This window comes from Furipterus horrens, unplaced genomic scaffold (genome assembly GCF_987537825.1).
Source record: "Furipterus horrens unplaced genomic scaffold, mFurHor1.1.pri manual_scaffold_1, whole genome shotgun sequence".
Taxonomy (NCBI): Eukaryota; Metazoa; Chordata; class Mammalia; order Chiroptera; family Furipteridae; genus Furipterus; species Furipterus horrens.
Window position 1 is genome coordinate 176,193,244 of NW_028327171.1, and position 20,579 is coordinate 176,213,822.

Consider the following 20,579-nt stretch of genomic DNA (forward strand, 5'->3'; position numbering starts at 1 on the left):
TCAAAGGTTGTTTCATTTTGGAAAAAGCCAGAAGTCACAGGCACCAAATCTGGGCTGTAGTGGGGATTGAGTCACTTGCATTATTTGATGTTTTGCCAAAAAACTATGCACAAGACATGATTCATGAGCAGGCACGTTGTTGTGATGAAGCTGCCAATCACCAGCTGCCCATAGCTGCAGCCTTCTGAATCATCTAAATAGTTTCTGCAGGTAAATATTCAAGCTTAATGCTCAGTCATTTTGAATGTGATGGCCACACAGTACACATGCTCACTCAATGGTGTCTACTGACCCCACTGACTAGTACATTGAAGTTGCTATTGTTCATGCATGCCCATTTCAGTCCACTCTCCTGGGCTGCCAAGTTACATTAATGTTGTGCAAACCGTTCTTGTTACATTAGCCATGGCTAAACTTTCCCCAGACAGACCCATATATTATACTACTTGAGTAGATCTATACTACTGTGGAAGAGCCAAAAAAACACCATGGTTTAAATGATGGACTTTTATTGTCAGACACAGCTGGGTTTGAGTCTAGGATCAGCCCCTTACTATTTATGTGACTTTTAACATCTAAAATTCACATCATATAAAGTCACTGAGAGAATTAAATGAGATAATACACATAAAATACTTATCACAGTGCCTGGCACAACATGACCCATAAATGTCAGATCTAATTGTGCACATGATTCACTGGGATTCCTAATCCATCATTTACAAAGACTATCTAATGAGTAAGAGAAGTAATATTTTTCCAGGCTCCTTGTCACCTGCAAAACTATGGTACCGACCAAAAGTAAGCAAAGCAATCAGATTTTCACCATAGTGCCTGATTCTGCATAGTGCCTGATTCCGTTAGACCATGCTAATTTCTGTCCTGGTGTAAAGTCCATTTGAACTATCATGTACATATCCCAGATTTGGAGGATCAAGTTTAGCAAGCCCAAATGACCATACATGTGACCATTCTAATGATAGCATAGTGCTGGAGAATATGGCAAAATAATTAAGGCAGTGTACATGAGTTTGAAATCCAGCTTCATTCTCCTTCCTAGTTATGTGATCTTGGGCAAGTTAGAAACTTACTTTTAAACGAAACTATACTATAGGATTATTGTTAAGAATTTAGTGTAATTCACATAAAAATTTTGGCACAGAATTCAGTACTGAGTAATCACTCATTGAACTGAATGTTAGCTATTATTAGTAGTAATATATAAACAAATCAAAAAGATTTGAAGATAATTAATGAAAATTCAGAGCAATTTACAAAACAGAAGAAATTATTTTCTAACAATAAAGCAATCATCTATAAACTTGAAAATGAAAATTTGCTAAATTTTTTCCTAGAGATAGAAACTTTTAATTTATATGTATTACATTTAGTTTTGGAGGGAGCTATTTAAAAAATGATAGAATTTAGAAATTATACAGGTATTATTCTCACACAAGGGTGTACTATTACACAATAAAAAAAGAATAAAATGATATACAGAACTAAAAAAACCTCAAAAACATAAATGAAAACAAGAACAGCCAGAATATGTACTGTATGATTCCATTTACATGAGTCTGAAAACCGACAACATTGATCTACAGCAGCAATTTTCTACCTTTTTCATCTCATGACACACATAAACGAATCACCAAAATTCTGCAGCACACCAAAAATTATATTTTTTGCCAATCTGACAGAAAATAGGTATAATTTTTATTCATTCATACTGGACGGCTACTGTTGTATTGGTTGTTGTCACCTTTTTATTTGACAATCTAAGGGAAAAGAGGTCGGTGCTCCTGACTAAATAGTCAGATATTTAGTCTGTTTTTAAAATTCTTGTGGCACACCAGTGGGCCATGGCACATTGGTTGAAAATCAGAACTGTGCTTGCCTCATAAAATGGGGGTGATTGGGCACAAGAGAATTCTCAAGAGTGATGGAAATATTTTTACCTTGATCTGGATGATAGTTACATGGGTGTATTCACTTGTCAAAATTCAATGCAGCATACACTTGTACATTTTACCATGAATGCATTACACCTCAATAAAGTATCGCTAATGTAAAATTCATATATTTCTTTCATTTTTCCATAAGTTAAAATGTGTCATAACTTAGCAGCTGTTCTTTATGTGCTTAAAATAATATTTATTCCCTAAACATAGATACAGGTCAAAGAATACCATATTAGATCTTACTTTGGACTAGAGCACTTTGTGGAAATGCAATGAAGTTGATTGGTGAAACTGGGTAATATAATAAGGCTTTAAAAAGCAAAACTAACATTTATTCAATTTAGCTGAAAAAACAAACCTCAAACATTGTAATAAAGGCCTCAATTCATAGTTATTTGCACTTTGTAAAAGGGAATTGCTTAAGATTGAGAGGACTAACACTATATTAATAAGAAAGAGGAAATTTAGTTTATTCCTTGAGGATTTATGTTTTTGGAAAATTTTAAGTAAACTGTTTTTCACAAGGTGTTTGGATCCAAGAGTCATTCTGGATATACAAAATATAAAGAGTAAATGCAATTTGCCCATTTTCTCTTGTGAAATCTGAAGTGTGATGGTTTGTGGTGTACTCTAAAAATATCAATTGACAAAAAAAATTAAGTAGCCTTCAGAGTCTTTAGGACTATAATGTTTCTACTCCATCCCAAGCACACAAAAAAGAGGTGGAAGAAAAGAGAAGTGCAGTCAACTGCTCACTCCTTCGTCCCATGTCCCATGTCCTTGGAGTAGAGTATGCCTGGGATGGGGACGTGGTCGTTAGATTTCTATGAATAATGGGGTAGATCAAGTTTCAGTGCTGGGGACTTGGGGAAACACTGGTGCCACATACTAAAAAAGGAAAGCTGCGAGGAGGAAATGTTTAATGAAAAGATCGTTTTACTTATTAAATATGTGTTATTTGGAGTACAAATAGGCTACCCAAGTAGAAGTGCTTGTGGAGGACAAGTGTGGCACTCCACCCGGGACAGTGATCAGAACTAGAGTCACAGGGTGATGATTTAGCCTCTGTAGCTGGATGAACTTCAATGGGAAGAAATCATTGTAAGGAGAGGGGAGCAGAAGTGAAGCACAGAAACATAGGGAATGCCCACAACTGAGGGACAGGAGGAGAACCAGGACAATGTGGGTAACAGCTCAGGGAGGAGAATGCTTTGTTTTGTTTGCAAAACAAAACAAACAAACAATATATATATATGTATATTTATATATTTATATATATGCCACTGTAAAATTATAAAAATACTATATTTATCTATTCTAATTTTGTCTCCAATAAAGGGTAGATGTTTTCCCAAGTCATTTCAGCCTCTATAGTCAGTAAACATTTACACCTAAGGGAAAAATAAAACTGGATTCCTTCCCAAAATTAGTAGGAAGCCAAAAGAGCAGGAAAAAGGTTTGGAGAAGGAAAGAGAGAATGGTTCTTACTCCCCAAGCTAGGTAGGCATAGGCCCTCGCACGAGAGAGGTGGCTGGGGCAGGCCTGGTACATGCAGGTAGCCAGGAATCTTCAGTTACCCAGCAGCTGCCACTCAGCTGCCCAGAGGCGTTTCTCTGAAGTACCTTTGAAGTGGGGCCAAGCAGAGGTGAGTGAAAACACTGGCAGAGTACCCACTTTACACTAGAGGATGTTGCTAATTCTCCCCTAATTTGAAAAGACAGGAGTTGGCAAAAGTAAGTTTACAGTTGTTTGTATGGAAAATACAATGATTAATAAATAAGAATACAAGTATCAACTCTGTGCTTTGTGCACTCACAACTGTAAACCTCCTTTTGCCCACCCATACAATCACAAGGGAACCCAGAGGTCAATACAGTTATGTAATTTGGTCATGGTCATATACTTAATTAGTGTCAAAATTTACCAACTACATCTCCTCTTTAGAAAAATTTGCGTTTTTCAAATATAGAAGCTCATAAATTGGTGGCCATCACAAAGTAGAAAACTATGGGGATTCTTTTTTTAGGATTATTTTAATAAAATTATATCTTTTCACTGCATCATTTGATTACCTGTTTTAATTTTGTGTTGATTTGACAAGACCATGTGACTCAGTGGACTAGAACTAAAATTGCTTTTCTCCACACTCCAAGTTATGGAAACTAGAGAGGATCTATTCCTTATTATGATAGTGGGTTTACAAGAGTAATACACACTCACAAATTGGAATCTGCTCAGACAGAATTATCATTTCAAAAAAAAGTAAATTGTTAAACTTTGAGGCACAGGATAAATTAACTGGAGTGAAAGAATTTCTTTTCCAAATTCCAGACAGAAACAGCTTGACACTTTTGAAAGAGGGGTTATGTGAGTTAAAATGTTTTTATGTCTTCCTCATTTCCTGTTTTATCATAATCAGCCTCAGCTGTTACATTATTCCAAACTATACAGTTTTGACTGTGAACAAATTCTATTTTCTTTTCAGAACATGTGAATATATTTTCACAGGCAGAATAAGCTTGGTTTTGTTTTTAGTTTATTTTTTATCACTCTCATTGTACTAGAGACCAGGAAAACATTTATAAAAGAAGAATAGTAAACACTAAACCTGAGAACACTACATTCACTCTATGTAGTCTTATACATTGAACTATTTTTGTATGTTATTTATAGTGTTGTTGATGTCTTCTCTGTTTCACATGCTGAAGTGCGAGATTATTCTAACCATAGATTCAGGGCAAATTGATAGCACATACATGCCCTTGGCCAGAAATTTTGATTTACTAAATTTACTACTATTCAAATAAACCTTTTGGTTTATTCTGACCAAACATAATAGTTGGAGTGGTCCTTAAAATAGAGCTATTTCTCAATACTAATGAAATTTTAAAAGATAAATGTTTGTTGGGGCGCCTTTGGTAGACATTGTCTCAGCTCAAACACTTATCACTCTGATAAGGGTCAGTGGAAATAAACAGTGAAAACTGTTCCAACCTAATAAAAATAGACGTTTCAAACTTATTTACAAACTTAGTAAAATTAATTTTAATTTTAATATTTATAAATTTTATAAATCTTATTTTATTTTCCTGCTTTCACATATAAAACATCCTACAAGGCAGGACATACAGACATAAATCAGTACAAATTACTAAAGGAAAGTGAATAGAAGTATTATATAATAACTAATTGTGGTTACAATGTTCTTAAAGAAACAAATGCAGCTTTAGTCATAGTAACAAAAACTAGAAACAACCCCAAAATCCAGGAACATTATAATGAGTTAAGTGTCATATATTCATCTGATAAAATACAATGAAAATTTATAAAGAGCAAAGCAAGCCACACACACATGCACATAAAAATATGTGTATGCTGTAGGATGCCATTAATAAAAGTTCAAAATTGGGCAAAATTAATATATCCTGTTAGAATTCCTGCTGGTAGTTATCTTTGAGAAGAAGCATGGAAGTAATGATGGAAGAGGCACAGGGAGGCTTCTGGGTGCTGGTCATGGTATATATCTTGATCTGTGTGGTGGTTACATGGAGTGTTTACTTTGTGAAAAGTCACTGAGCTATATGTTCTCATAATTTGTGATCTTTTCTGCACATATGTCCTACTTCATTTACAAGTTTATTTTATGATAAGATGGAGTAAGTACACTCCATCATGTCTTTCCCACTGAATACAGTTATGAAACCTAAACAGAATGCATGAAGCAGCTACTTAAGGACTCTGAAAAGAAAATAGTAGCAGGAAGATTGGGGAAGAAGACCAGTACCATCAAACTGCTAATGGGTTCCTTGTTTTTACCCCTCTGGTATCTCCCAGCTAAGTCTCAACAAAGCCCATAACGAGGAAGTAGGGATCCTGCAGAGAGTGCTCTGGAGAAGCCCTCTAGATCTGACTCAGGAAGTGGGAGAAGGGTCTTTTAACACTGCATTATCTTGTATCCTATTCCTCAAGCAATCCTGGGACATGGGTGGCAGTAACACCTCAGCAAGGGAGGTGCTCAAAAGCCTAAAGTGCTGATATAGGGAAACTTCCTTGTTGATTGGACATGTGGTATCAAGAGACTGGGGCAAACCCACATTGCTTTGCCCTCCTGCCACGTGGCCTCAGACATAGGGGCAGTCACAGAAGTGCATCACAGAGAGAGATGAGCTTGAACTTCAGCTTTCTGGCCAAAAGGCCAAAAAGGGGAGCCTCCACGGAACTGAAAAGTACTCAGGAGATCAGAAAGAGAGAGAAGCTTGGGCAAAATCCCATAAAATTGTTTATGACAGGCTGGCCTCACCTCTGATTGTGTGTGAATCTGACACGAAACACTACACTAGAGACTGAAAACTGAACTATGGGATAGATCATTGCTTTGATTTCACACTGGCCACTGGGTAGTATACACATGGGATAGATATAAAAGGCACTGAAAAGGCTTTGGATATGGAACTGATATTGAAATCACAACCCACGGAAGACTGTTTAGCCAAAACCTAACTAAGTTGACTCCTGCTAAAACAAAAATATTTATTGTTCATAGGACTTTAAATAAGACCCAAATTCTTATAACATAATATTCAAAATGTCCAGGATAAAATAAAAAAAATTACTTTTCATATGAAGAATCAGATAATCACCGTTTGTATGGGAAAAAAACTATTAGATGACACAAATGTTGAAGTTATCCAACAATAACTTTAAGGCAGCTATTATAAATATTCTCCAAAAAGTTTTGGTGAACACCCTTAAAATAAATGGAAAGATAGAACACTTTAACATATAAATACAAGATATAATAAAGAACTTAGTGGAAATTTTAATTTTGAAAATTACAATAACTGAAATTTAAAATTTCCTAGATGAGATCAATAGCAGAGTGGAGATAAACAAGAAAAGAGTATGAATTTGAAGACAGACCAATAGAAATTATCTAATATAAAGAAAAAAAGATTGGGGGGAGGAATGAACATAGCCTCAGACAGTGGTGGTACAATATCAAAAGCTCTAGCATCTATGTCATCATAGAAGTAGAAGAGAACATGGTATAAAAATAAACATGTGGAAAAGTAATTGCTGAAAGCTTCCCAAATTTGACAAAAGGTATAAATTTACAGATTCAGGAAGCTCATTAATCCTAAACAGGATAAACTCAAAGAAATCAATACCCAGACATAGCATAATAAAATTGCTTAAAATTAAAAAATCTTGAAAGCAATAAAAAAAAAGATGTATTATATACAGGGGAACAATGATTTCAATAACTACCAATTCCCCATGAGCAACAGTGAGACAGAAGTAAGTAGAATAACATTTTTTTAAAAACACTGAATGAACTGCCAACTCAGAATTCTAAATCAGTGAAAATATCTTTCAGGAAAGAAGGTGAAATAAAAGCATTTTCAGATGAAGAAAAACAGATTTTATTTTTGCCACTAGAACTCTGTAAAGGAAGTGCTAAAGGAAGTTCTTCAGACACAAGGGAAATGATACCAGAAGGGAGAACAGGAACATCAGGAAAGGACAATAAAAATTATAAACATATGCACAGGACTTCTGGTCAAGTTGGAGGCATAGGTACACACTCTTCACCTCTTTATGCAACCATAGAAAGAATTACAATCAGATCTCAAAAACAAATAGCACCCAGAATCATCAAAAAATTGAGCTGTATGGGAGTCTGACAACCAAGGATTTAAAAAAGCCACATTCATCCAGTGGGTAGGAAGGACAGAGTTGTGGAGATGGGCCAGAGAGGAAGTGTGACGCAGACAAGTAGCGGTGGCAGCGGCAGTGGCAAAATGGCCTGTCCACATTCAGTTGTGGTGGATAAAAGTCAGGAGGGATAACCTGGGAGCCAGTGATCCCAGCCCCAGGCCAGACCACAGAGCCTAGGGTTCCAGCACCGGGAAGATAAACCACAATTATTTCTGGCTGTAAAAATCATCAGGGATTGGGCTGGTGGAAGAAACTGCCAGATTTTCACCACTTAAAGGATCTGCATAGACCTAGAATGTATGCAAACTCCAGGGCAGCAGCTGGAAGAGTGATAATCACTTACAGGAAGTGTGTAAAGTGACTGGAAACAGGGCAAGACATCTGGAGGCCAGGCAGTAGTGTTGTCTCCTCTCCAGCATCCCCCACAGGCAGAGCCATGGAGCAGTGAAGCAGATTGCCTCACCCTGGCAATGACCTAAGGCTCTGTTCCACACAATTTACAGGTGCTTTTGCTACATAGGCCACACTACTAAGACAGGGAGTCAAAACAACTCTATCTACTACATGGAAACAAACACAGGGAGGCTGCCAAATTAAGGAGACAAAGAAATATGGTCCAAATGAAAGAACAGAACAAAACCCCAGAAAAAGAACTAAATGAAAGGAGATAGCCAAGCTATCAGATGAAGAGTTCAAAACACTGGTGATCAGGATGCCCATAGAACTCATTAAGTATAGCAAAAAAATAAAATAAAGGAAGAAATGAAGGTTAAACAAAGTGAAATAAAGAAAAATATACAGGAACCAACAGTAGAGAGAATAAAGCCAGGATACAATTCAATGATTTGGAACAAAAGGAAGAAATTAATATGTGACCAAAACAGAAATAAGAAACAAGAATTCAAAAAAACAAGGATAGGCTTAGAAACCCCTGGGATAATATTAAACATACCAACATTCAAATCATAGGGATGCCAGAAGAAGAAGAAAGAAGAAAGAAGAAGAAGAAGAAGAGGAAGAGGAAGAGGAAGAGGAAGAAGAAGAAGAAAAAGAAGAAGAAGAAGAAGAAGAAGAAATTGAAAACCTACTTGAAAAAAAAAATGAAAGAAAACTTCCCTGATTTGGTGAAGGAAATGGACACACAACTCCAGGAAGCACAGGGTCCCAAACAAGTTGGACCCAAGAGGAACACACCAAGACACATCATAATTAAAATACCAAAGGTTAAAGATAAAGAGAGAATCTTAAGCACAGCAAGAGAAAAGCAGAGAGTTACCTACAAAGGAGTTCCCATATGGTTGTCAGCTGATTTCTCAAAAGAAACATTGCAGGCAGAAAGAGTCTGGCAAGAAGTATTCAAAGTGATGAAAAGCAAGGACTTATCACCTAGATTACTCTATCCAGCAAAGCTATCACTTAGAATGGAAGGGCAGAAAAAGTGCTTCCCTGACAAGGTAAAACTAAAGAGATACATCATCACCAAGCCATTATTACATGAAATGTTAAAATGACTTATTTAAGAAAAAGAAGAAGATCAAAACTATGAACATTAAAATGACAACAAACTCACAACTATCAACAACTGAATCTAAAAAACAAAAACAAAAACAAACTAAGCAAACAACCAGAACAGAAACAGAATCATAGGTATGAGGATCATTTGGAAGGTAATCAACTGGAAGCGGAATGAAGTGAATGGGAGAAATGGTGCAAAGGTTAAGAAGTATAATTGGTAGGAACAAAATATACAAAGGGATGCTAAGAATAGTATATGAAAGGGAGAAGCCAAAGAACTTACATGCATGACCCATGGACAGGAACTAAGCGGGGGGGTGTTGTGGGAGGGAAGGGGGTACCTGGTGGAGGGGGGCAAATGGGATAAAACTGGGATAGCTGTAAAAGCATAATCAATAAAATATATTTTAGAAAAACGTGTAACTACAGTAGGCTATTCTCCTCCTGAGTTGTTTAAAACATATTTAATATTTGAAAGAAACATTAACGGTTGAAAAAATACATATACATAATATTATTTCATGGGAATATATATCACAGACATGAGATAGAGATATTCAAATAATCCAAAAGAAAGCAGGAAATAGGAAACAGAAATGAGAAAGAGATGAGACAAACATAAAGCAATAAAATCACAGGTTTAAATACAATCATACAAATAATTAGATGCAAATGGTTTAAACACATTAGTCAAAAGACAAAGATTAGTAAAACAGATTAAAAAACCAATGCCAATGGAAAAACATGACCCACCTACATGATGTTTACAAGAAATTTATTTTAAACATAATAATATATAGTTAAAAGTAAAAAGATAGAAAAAGATATACCCTGCAAACTCTGGAGTGGCTATACTAATATCAAAAAAAGCAATCTTTATAGCAGGGAAAATTACAAGAGATAAAGAGGGACATTACATCACAATAGGTCAATTCACCAATGAGACATAAAAATATTAAATGTATATGCACCAATATTACAAAGTTTCAGAATACATGAAACAAAACTGACAGAACTGAAAAGAGAAATTTAAAAAGTTCACAGTATTTGGAGACTTAAACACTCCGCTCAGTGATCAATAGATCTAGTAGACAGAAGGGGGCAAGAATATAAATGAACTAAACAACAGTATCAATCAAATAATCTAGCGAACATTTAAAGAACATTCCACACAACAACTGCAGAATACATTTTTTCCCAAAGTGCACATGAGACATTCACCAAGACAGATCATATTGTAGGTCACAGATTAAACCTTAACAAATTCAAAAGAATTGAAATTATACAAAGTATGTTCTCTGATCATAATGAAATTAGAATAAAAATTAATAACATAAAGCAAGCAAAAAAATATCCAAAGAGCAGTCAGTTAAACAGCACAACCCTAAAAATGCATGAGTTATAGAGGCAGTTTCAAGGGAAACTATAAAATATTTTAAACTGAAGGAAAAAAAAAAACAAAATTGTAGGATGCAACTAAAGCCATCTCAGAGGGATACTTGTAGCATTAAATTATTATATTAGAAAAGAAGAGTCTCGAATCATAATCTAATCTTTTACTTCAAGGGGGAAAAAAACAGCAAAATAAATCCAAAGCAAGCAGAATGAAAGAAATGCTTAAGAGCAAAAGTCAATAAAACTGAAAACAGTAAAACCAAATGGTGGTTCTTTAAATCTAGAATACATAAAGAATACTCAAAAGAAAGAAAGAAAGAAAACAACCCAATTTAAAATGGGCAAAAATACTTGAAGAGACACTTCACCAAAAGGATATATATATAAATGGCAAATAAGCCTATAAAAAGATGTTCAACATCATTACCCGTTAGGAAAACACAAAGTAAAACCATGATGAGCTATCATTACACACCTGTTAAAATGGCTAAAATTTTTAAAAAGCTGACAATACCAAGTGCTTATAAGGATGTGTAGCAACTAAAACTCCTTCATATTGCTAGTGCAAAACTGAACAGCCATTTTAGAAATAGCTTGGTGGTTTTGTAATAAAATTAAGCATACCCTCACCATATAACCCAGTAATCAAATCCCTATATAATTAAAGAAATGAAAACTTACGTTCATACTTAAACCTGGACACAAATGTTTATCATAGTTCTATTTGCAATTGACAAAAACTAGAAACAACCTAAATGTCCTTAAAGTCATGAATAGATAAACAAATGGTAACACATTCAAGAAATAAAATATTCAGCATAAAATAAATGGACAATTGATATATGCAACAACTTGGATGAATCTCAAAGGCACATACTAAGTGAAAAAAGCCAATCTCAAAAAAGGTACGTGTTGCATCATTCCATTTATATGACAGTCTGAAAAAGACAAAACTATAGCAGTGGAGAATAGATCAGTGATTGCCATGGTGAGAGAAGCTTGTATTAAAAAGAGAGGACTTGAGGAAGTTTTTATTGAAGTAATGGAACTGTTCTGTATCCTGATTGTAACAGTGGTTATGCAAGTCTATACATGCATTAAAATTCATAGAACTCATAAACTTACAGAACTTTTGATAACCAAAAGCTCATTTTATTACATGATAATTTTAAAATAAAATTTATATAAATTAAAAATAATTTTCATAAGCTTACTTTAAAATGTAGGACACAAATGTCCCCAAATAAGACTTGAATATCTAGATTATATCAAAGATTAGTCTGACTACAAATGAAAATGAGGAAGATAGTAATGTACTCACCACTGCTTACCCCTCTGCAGTTGCCATTACTAGAATCCATAGGAAAATCTGAAAGGTAATAGAATAAAGAATCTTAATATATTCATTATTATTTTAAGAATTTCCACATAAAAATCTAATTTAGTCACAGGTATAATTTAGATAAGAATGCAGGTGTCTCAAGGAAGTAGATTCCTATTTGTGTCATGAGACTAGCACTCTATCATTTACAGGTCAGGTAAAGATGAGACCTATTCTTCCATGTGATTGAAAGATAATATATTTTTGTGATCCTCATCAACTGTGCATAAAATTTCATGATTTAATAAATAAGATTTGTGAATTATGAGCATCCTACACTTATCTTGTGATGACTAAAAGAAGCAAACACACCTCCTCAATAAATAGATGTAATCACACCTTACTGGAATATATTTAAATTCTTAGCACCTATGGAGAAAAACGTTCAGAAAGCATTCTTGTGCTCTTTGTGCTCTTTGCTAACTATAGATTAAACAATTCTTGAGCAAAAGGGAAGCCTACCATCCAAGGATCACTCAAACCAGTGCAAATAGATGTGGTCATTGGAAATGGCCATTTACTCTTTTCATAATCCCATAATTACAGAAAATGGTAATGATAAATGGTAATAATATAAAGTTCTGTGTTCTAGTTAAGAAAGCAGTCAGCCTCTGGTGAATAACACTGAGTGCCTCAACAAAACCGCACACCAAGAGATGCTATACCTACCTCTGTATTCTTCTTGACACTTCAACTCAGTACTTTTAAACAAGAGTTTTATATTTGTATTAACACTTGATGTTAAACGAGTTTAATGTCTCTCTTTATCCTAATAGGAAATAACATTCTTTCTCTGTCCCTTTTCTTCATAGGTCATATCATGACTAAATTAAACAGGGAATGGTTAATACCATCTTAGGACAATGGCACCCAAAATCACAATTGATGAGGTATTTTCCCAGGCTTAATAATCATTAATTGGTATTTAAAAAGCTATATCAAAGGAAAGATAGCAACCACCAAATAATAAATAAGCAGGCAACAAGTACTTGATTCTAAAACTTTTGGTTCGACTCAGGCATATACTATGAATTTAATGACTTTTATTCTATTCAAAGACTTCATTCACAATAAATGTACCGAGGTATTAAAGTAATGTGCTAATGGTTTTTTTCATTCCTAAATAAGTCCAATAATCATGTGATGCTACACATATGGTTTATACAACTTCTCTTGTAAATGAAGAAATCACATTAATCCACATGTTAAATAATTGTTTAGTGTTAAAATGTTGAAATAAAAATGAAAAATAAAGCTCTTCTCTTGGAAAAGAAAATCACTTTGACACAGCTGAATCTAGGAAAGTGGTTTTCTTCTTTCATTCTTATTCACAGGAAAATGCTTCTATATTTTTTAAAGTGCTTAGAAGTCATTAAGTAGACTTATAAAAGAGAAAACCCAAAGTTTCCTGATCACAAATAACTCAAAAAAGTTTTTAGGAAGTTAAAACTTAGAAATTAAAATGGTAGGCATTATTAGTTGGTTTTCTGCCCCAGGGTTTTCTAGTAGGGGTCATAGAGATTTCCAGAAGAATAGTGGAGAAGTTAGGGAGGTTTTTCCAGGCAGAGAATAGTATGTGTAAAGGTATTGGGGGATTGGCGATCAGAAAGCACAGTACATGCTCATCAAGGAACGGGCAGGTGTTCCAGTGTGGCTAGAATAGTGGTGAATGCTGAGCGAAATGAGGTGGGAGCTAAGAAGGGATGAGATCATGAAGGCTAGAGGCAGACAACAAGAATTTGAAGCAACAGATTTGCATTTCAGAAAGATCACCTGGTTGGAATATAGAGGGGCAATACTGGAATGAGTCGATTGTCATTTAATGGCCACAATCAATGTGACAAATGCTGAGATCCAAACTAAGAGAGTAGCAGTAAAAAAGGAGGGAAGAATTGGATTCAGAGTAGATTCACTAACACTACTGAATGTCAGGGATGAGGAAGAGGGTAGAAGCAAGGCTGACTCTCAGGCTGGAGTATGAGTGTGGTAGTGCCCAGAGCAATACAGAAAATACTAGAAGAGAATTGGCCTGTGAGCATAAGGGAATGATGAATTTATCCTAGAGCCTGCTGAGACTGAGGAGCTAAGGAGATAGATGGGAAAACATGGCAAGTATGTTCTCTGATATCCCAAAAGGGTAGTTATATCTTATCTCTTGAAATCCCTTGTCCAGTAGAAACTATACCAATTTTTGAATTCTGATCTTTTTCCAGGTTAGTGATATGCAGGACACTACTCTCCGGTGATGCTGGGCAGCATTGAGCCGCAACTCCCAGTCAGGAATCATGAGGGTAAACAGCCAATACTCTGCAGTGTACTGTATTGCCAGCATTTTTCGGACAATGTGTTCTGAGCACATCTAAGGTAGGCTAGCCTAGACTATGATGTTCACTATGTTAAATGTATTAAGTGCCTTTTCAACTTACAATATTTTCAACTTACTATGGGTTTATCAGGATGTAACCCAATCATAAATTGAGGAGTATTTCTATATAAATAGGCTTTCAAAATATAATGATAAAAACACTCCTTTAACTGTAATCTGATGGTCAAAAGACAGATTCTCTCTAAAGTGAAGAATCATAAGAGATAAAATGTAGAATGGGCTCTTGTCTGAATCTTCTTCTTAATAGCTTTATGAACTTGGACAAGTCACTTAACTTCTCTATTTGCTTCATCTTTCTCTTCTGCAAAATGGAAATAATAGTACCCACCACATAGTTATTATGATAATTAAATAAATTAATGTGCATAACATACTTAAAACAGCACCTAGGACACGCAAAGTGTTATTAGTTCTTACTCTGTTGTTGCTAATGATCCCTCTCCTGAGGATGACACATCTGCTCCCAAATCAAGCTGTTGTTAAACACTTATACTGTGCTTTCTGTTCATCAATCACTTCACATGAATATTTCTTTTGTTCTTCACAATCCTCATGTCAGTGTCAAATGACTTGCTCAAGGTACGATGTTAATGACAAATCTGGAATTCCTACTAAGGGCCTATAACTCTTGAGCTGTGATTTTCTTAGGATTGAGAAAAGTAGCCTTAATTATTCTAAACAATATGTTTATATGGTGGCTCTTGATTTCCTCTTGTTATACATCTAGTAGGAAGAGAAAGGCCAAATATAACTTAGTCAATTTTGCTATTTATAGGCACAACTATCTGGAAGTTTGTCCAGATGAACTAAAAAATGAATTACTAAAATAACATTTGGTGACCACTGATAACTGGGTTAGTGGTAGATTAAATAACACTCTGAAATAGTCTTCCCTATCCCATCCAGAGTACCTTTCACTATTTTACATGATGAAGGATCCTTAAAATCATGTTTTCTCTCCAGTTTTAATCTAAAATTTCCATTTCTCCTTTCCATTCCATTTTCCTCCTATCACACTAAATAAGTCTTCCTTCTTAGTATTTGGCCCCTCAAATATTTGTAGACCAGGGCTAAAGAAAAGGCTGCCTGTTCCTCAGAGTGGAGAAATGATTAAACAGCAGTTCATGCATGTGAAAGTTGGCCCAGCTCTGCCAGGAGAGCCAGGGCCTGGAGAAATGTGTTGAGTAAGAGCTGGGGAGACAAGTTAACACTACCACGGAGACCAGCAATGACTGAGGAGTGATTATAAAGCCCTTGGCATGGTAAGCCATGGGTGTTGTATAAATAGCTGTTAAATATCATACTATAAATTTTCTTAAATACATGATTTCTAAGTTTTTGAGATAAACAATTTGTAACTAACAGGCATCCATCAGACTCAGTCTTTTTTCCTGTTGCTCCCAAAGGGATCTGTTCTAGAGCCTGAGGTTGATCTGTATAAAAAGAAATATTATGCTTATATACCAGAAGAAGATCTGCTTTTCTGGTTAGATCCCACTGTGAAGCTTGTTTTCCAAGGCTGAAATGATAAAAGTTCTATCTACAATGACCAACATACCATTTCAATAGAACAAATGTAAAGAAAAAGTCAATTTGCTGTAACAATGATAATCATACTCAAACTGCTATAGCAGCACCAACAGTTTGTTAAGGGCCAAGAACCAGGTGATATACAGGCTGTTTAATTTCAACCTCACCATGTCTATAGGATATAGACAGTATTGTCCCCATGTTCCAGACTAGAAAACTTTGAATCAGAAAGGTTATATAGTTTCTCTATGGTAACAGTTGACATGAATCAGAATCAAGATTCAACAGTTGGTCTGCCCATACTCTTTACTCGCCATACAATATTAAAGATTTGCCTAAATGCCTTAATTAACTGACTGAATGACTAACTTGAACTGATAAAATTCTCAGATAAAGTAGTCCTGCCTGTAGCCATAACCATATAGTAAATGTAAAATGTGGAAAAACAATAAATAATATGTGGATGTATTAGGAATGGTCAGGACATAATCATTTCTTTATAAATATATTATTTTCCCTTAGTATTTCAAAAGCAAAAAGCAGTTTGAAGCAACACTCCATTGCAATAAGACTTTGCTTTGTAAAATGTAATAAACTTGTTTGTGGAGTCATACTGCACTATGAGGAAACAGATTCATGTGAATGGTAGGATTTTAAAAAATCTTCTTGACATTGAAGGAATATGAAAGGTGGTCCCATTTTATTCAGGAAGATCTTATTTTTATAGTCAACTGGATTCTAATCAGAAGACATAGGGACTCTGTTCATAGGGGGGAAAAAACCTGGCTTCACAAACTATCATATCCCACTGAACCAAGGAGTATTTTGCATCATAAATTAAACCAGCCACATGTAGTAGTTCCTAAGCAATTCCAGGTGCCTGACATTTTGACCCAGTACAGGGAATGTAATTTTCAGAAAGCTGGCCTTGGAAGCCAAGGTGACCCTTCAGGCTAGAATCCACCCCTCCATTCCCTGTCCCCAAAACCCCTTCAGGTCCCTCCTGCCACAACAGATTGATTCACACTGAAGTTAAAGGAAGGGGGGGTTGGGGAAATCATGACTAAAATATGGTTCCAACTGCCACCTACCCCTACTTATTCTTCTAGCAAGGATGCTGTCAGCAAAAAAGATATTATGACATTTTAAAGCAGCTCAGAAATCAGGTCCTATGGACTGACAAATTGTTTCCATGCATGTCCTATTTATTTGAGTGCTTCAATGAGGCGATTGTTCTGTGCTTGGTCCATAATGATAGGTAACTCAGGGACACTTAAGGAAACTGCTTCCCATCCACACTGACTATGGCTTTTGAGAGCCATTAACCTTGCCAAACCTCTCTCATTTGAGGGCCAACTCTGAGAGGTTTCAGAGCAAGTCTTCTCTGTTAAGGGAAGGAATGCATTTCAGCGTGAACCACGGGCACCTCATTCCTAGACTCTGGCCTGAGATGAACGCCAGCATTTAACTGATTCTAAGTACCTGGCAGCCCAGGGCAGCAGCAACTCTCTGAGCTCTTCCCGAGTCTGTACAGCCAATGACACTAGTGAGTTCAAAGTCTCAAGAGTGCTCTTTTAGTCCAAAGATTAATAACAAATGCATTTCTTTCTGATTATTTCATACAACCAGTTCTTGGTTCTTGATTAAAATTAAAAAGACAATAGGTATATTCAAAGAGTGATGACTAAATTAGGTGACCATCAAAAAGCTCTTAAAATGTTTCTGTTCAGTTTTGATTTTGTGGCTATTTATACAACTACTTTTCTTTTCCCCACTCTTTATAATAAGTGGGTAATATGCACAAAAAGCAAATTTTTCTCATCAGTTCCCTGACAACCAAGAACTATTAGCTAGAAACAGACTGAGGACATGACCTTATGCTGAGCACATTGAGAGGCAAAAGAAGAAGTTGATGCTCAAGAAATGAACAGAGAAGGAGGCAGTCAAGTCCTCACATTCAAGAACAGAGCTGATCAGGGAAGGGTATGAAAGAGGACCAATCATAAAAGACTGGGTTTATGTTTACAGTATATGAAGTGTGAAATTTGAGTTTGGGTTACTTGGTAGAAGCGATACTGAGTTAGAATTAAATGTTCCATAATGAACTAGGTTTAGTTGGGGTCTCAAGAGTTATGGCTGTCATAATGAGACCAAACACTAGTGAGAAAACATCTTGTGGTTGATTCCATTAAATGTGGAACTGCAATAAAGTTTTATGGTAGGGAAAGAGTGAAATGAATGTGTGGTTGATGTATACACAGAGAAAGAGCATGAACTAAGGTACCAAAGACAAATTATTTGCAGAGCGGGATAAGAGGTGAGATTAAAAATAACATTACATGAGTGTGTGATAACACGTCTTAAATATAACCCCTTTCATCCATATGTCATTTACAAAATGACTTGAAGGCATGTGGGAATGTGAAAAGCACCCAGCAATTTCACTCCAGCCAGCTCTGTGGCTGGAGCAAGTCACAGAAGCTAATTAGCAGTGCATAGCAATGTTTCACAGCTGTTTCAGTCTGGAATGGAAGAACAATTTATCTCATTGAAAGGAGAGGGAAATTTAAGGTGAAGGTAATTGCTCAAATTGGATTTTGAGCAAACGCATACCACTAACATCTGTGGGTCAGAGTAAGGTTACTGAAATTATCTTGGCATTTTTAATGATTAGAAGAAAACGGTGGTTCAGTTTTCTGTTTTCACCACACAATCTTGACAAGCATCTAAAACATTACAGATATGGACAACAAATGATCGAGAAAGCAAGAGAGTCAGGCAAGAAAGCTCAGTAATTGTAAACAAATAAAATAAGAAAAGAGCATCACTCTACAAGATCTGGTTACTTCCACGTGCAAAGAGTGAAAAGCGAAGGTTCCGTGTTGAGTAGAAGTGTGATGGGAGCGAAAAAAACTGTGCTTTAGAGAAACACATGCCCTATTGGAAGAGAGTGCATCGACGGGAAGGGTGACGAGGCGAAAGAAAAAAGGAGAGATTCAGAGAAGTGATCTGAGGAGAAGGGGCAGGCTTCGAGAATAAAGGCTAGTGATAAGGATCCCAAGAGGTCAGCGGGCTGCGCGGCTGGGGGGAGAGGCTGCGCAGTCAGACTCACCCGCTCCGTCCGCGGTGACGATGGCCTCGGGAGAGATGCACACGCCGCGGTCGTAAACCGGCAGCTCGTCGCAAGCCAGGCTCTCGGGCCACGAGTGGCGGTACTTGATGAGGATGGGCTCACAGCCCTGCCGGGCCCGCTCGCACACAGACTTGCAGGGCTTGATGGGTTCGTGCTGGAAGTCAATGGTGCAGATGGGCGCGTACATCGCGCAGAGGAAGAAGAGCAGGTCCGGGCTGCAGTGGGTGCCCAGCAGACCTTCGAACTGCTCGATGGCCAGGATAGCGTTGGCCTGGGTGCTGTGGTGCAGGTGGTTGGGCATCTTGGTCATGTTCCAGGGCAGGGACTTGCACAGGGGGATGCGGACGGGCTCACAGGCTGCAGCCTGGGCTCCGGGCACGCGGAGCAGGCAGAGCGCAGCCAGGGCGAGCAGCCCGGCCCGCAGCAGCAGCATCCCTCCCGTGCTGCCGCAGACCATGATCCCGGCAGGACGGGGCAGGGTGCAGCAGTGCCAAGGACGCCGAGAGGCCCGCGCCGCCGTCTCCTCTTCCCTTCTGGAACGGCACACAATGATCTGGGAGCTTCTCCTCCCCCGGCAATCTCACAGCTTCCTGGGATCAAATTCCCCCAATGGGGTCCCACGAGCTCCGCCGAGCTCCTGCCGCCGCCCCTGCGGCTCCTGGCGCTCTGGCTGCCCTTCCCCGGCGTCTAAGCCTTCTGGGGCAGCAGCAGCAGCAGCATCTATTTATTTCTCGTCCCCTCTGGCAGCAACATCAGCCTTCGCAGATGAATCAGATGGGAGAAAAACAAGAGGAAGCGAGGGAGAAATCAAAACAAACGTAGAATTCAACTGAGGTAGTTGTTGCGCTGGGGCATTACGTCCCCTGGATTACTAAAAGGTGTGAAAAGAAGCATGAAAGTCTCCTAAGTGAGGAGGACCAGGCGGAGGGAGTGTGGGGGGAGAGGAAGGAAAGGAAGGAAGGGAAACCAGAGGGAAAAGTCTCCTAATTGGAGGGAAAGATAAGGAGCTGAGCCAAAAGATCCACTTCTTGCTGTGGGCTGCCGTGGCGCAGGAGGGACCGGCGGGAGGAGCCCGGACGGGAGATCTGCGCCTCGGACCCGCGCGTCTTCCCTTTCCTACCTCCAGGTCAGAGAGGCAGCTCCCACCCCCGGTGCAGACCCAGCCCTCCAAAGCCTGCCCCCCTTCCCAGGAAGCAGGGGATCTGGGGAGAGATCTGTGGGCTGGAGGCGGAGGGGAGGGAAGTCTTGAGCAACAGTAAGGACGCGATTACCCAAGGCAGTTCTGACTTGAGACCTGCACCTCGCCCCCACCCCCACAATGCGGAGCCTCCAGCCCCTACCGAAGAGCCACACCAATTTCCCACTGGGGAGTCTCCCCTTTTCCCCACTTAGGAACCCACTTAGTCCCTCTCTCCCTGGTAGCGCAAATTACAGCTTTATCTCTGTGATCACCAGAGCTCTGCAGTCAGGCATGGGGGGTGGGAGGTAGACTAAAGCCATGCCACTTTAAACGTCTAAATCGCAGAAAACATGGACCCTTGTTGCAATGGCGAGGCCTTA

At 37.8% G+C, this 20,579-nt stretch overlaps 1 protein-coding gene across 1 annotated transcript in view; it reads right to left on the reverse strand.

Annotated features, from left to right (window-relative positions):
* Positions 1–20,110, reverse strand: part of FRZB (frizzled related protein) — a 35,135-nt gene extending 15,025 nt beyond the window's left edge. Inside the window, exons 1-2 of the mRNA XM_090268234.1 lie at positions 18,999–20,110; positions 11,911–11,958 (exon numbers count right to left, since the gene is read on the reverse strand). Of these exons, the coding sequence (XP_090124360.1) occupies positions 11,911–11,958; positions 18,999–19,476 (526 nt within the window). The 5' untranslated portion in view covers positions 19,477–20,110. The remainder of the gene's footprint in view (positions 1–11,910; positions 11,959–18,998) is intronic.
* Positions 20,111–20,579: the final 469 nt, after the last annotated feature.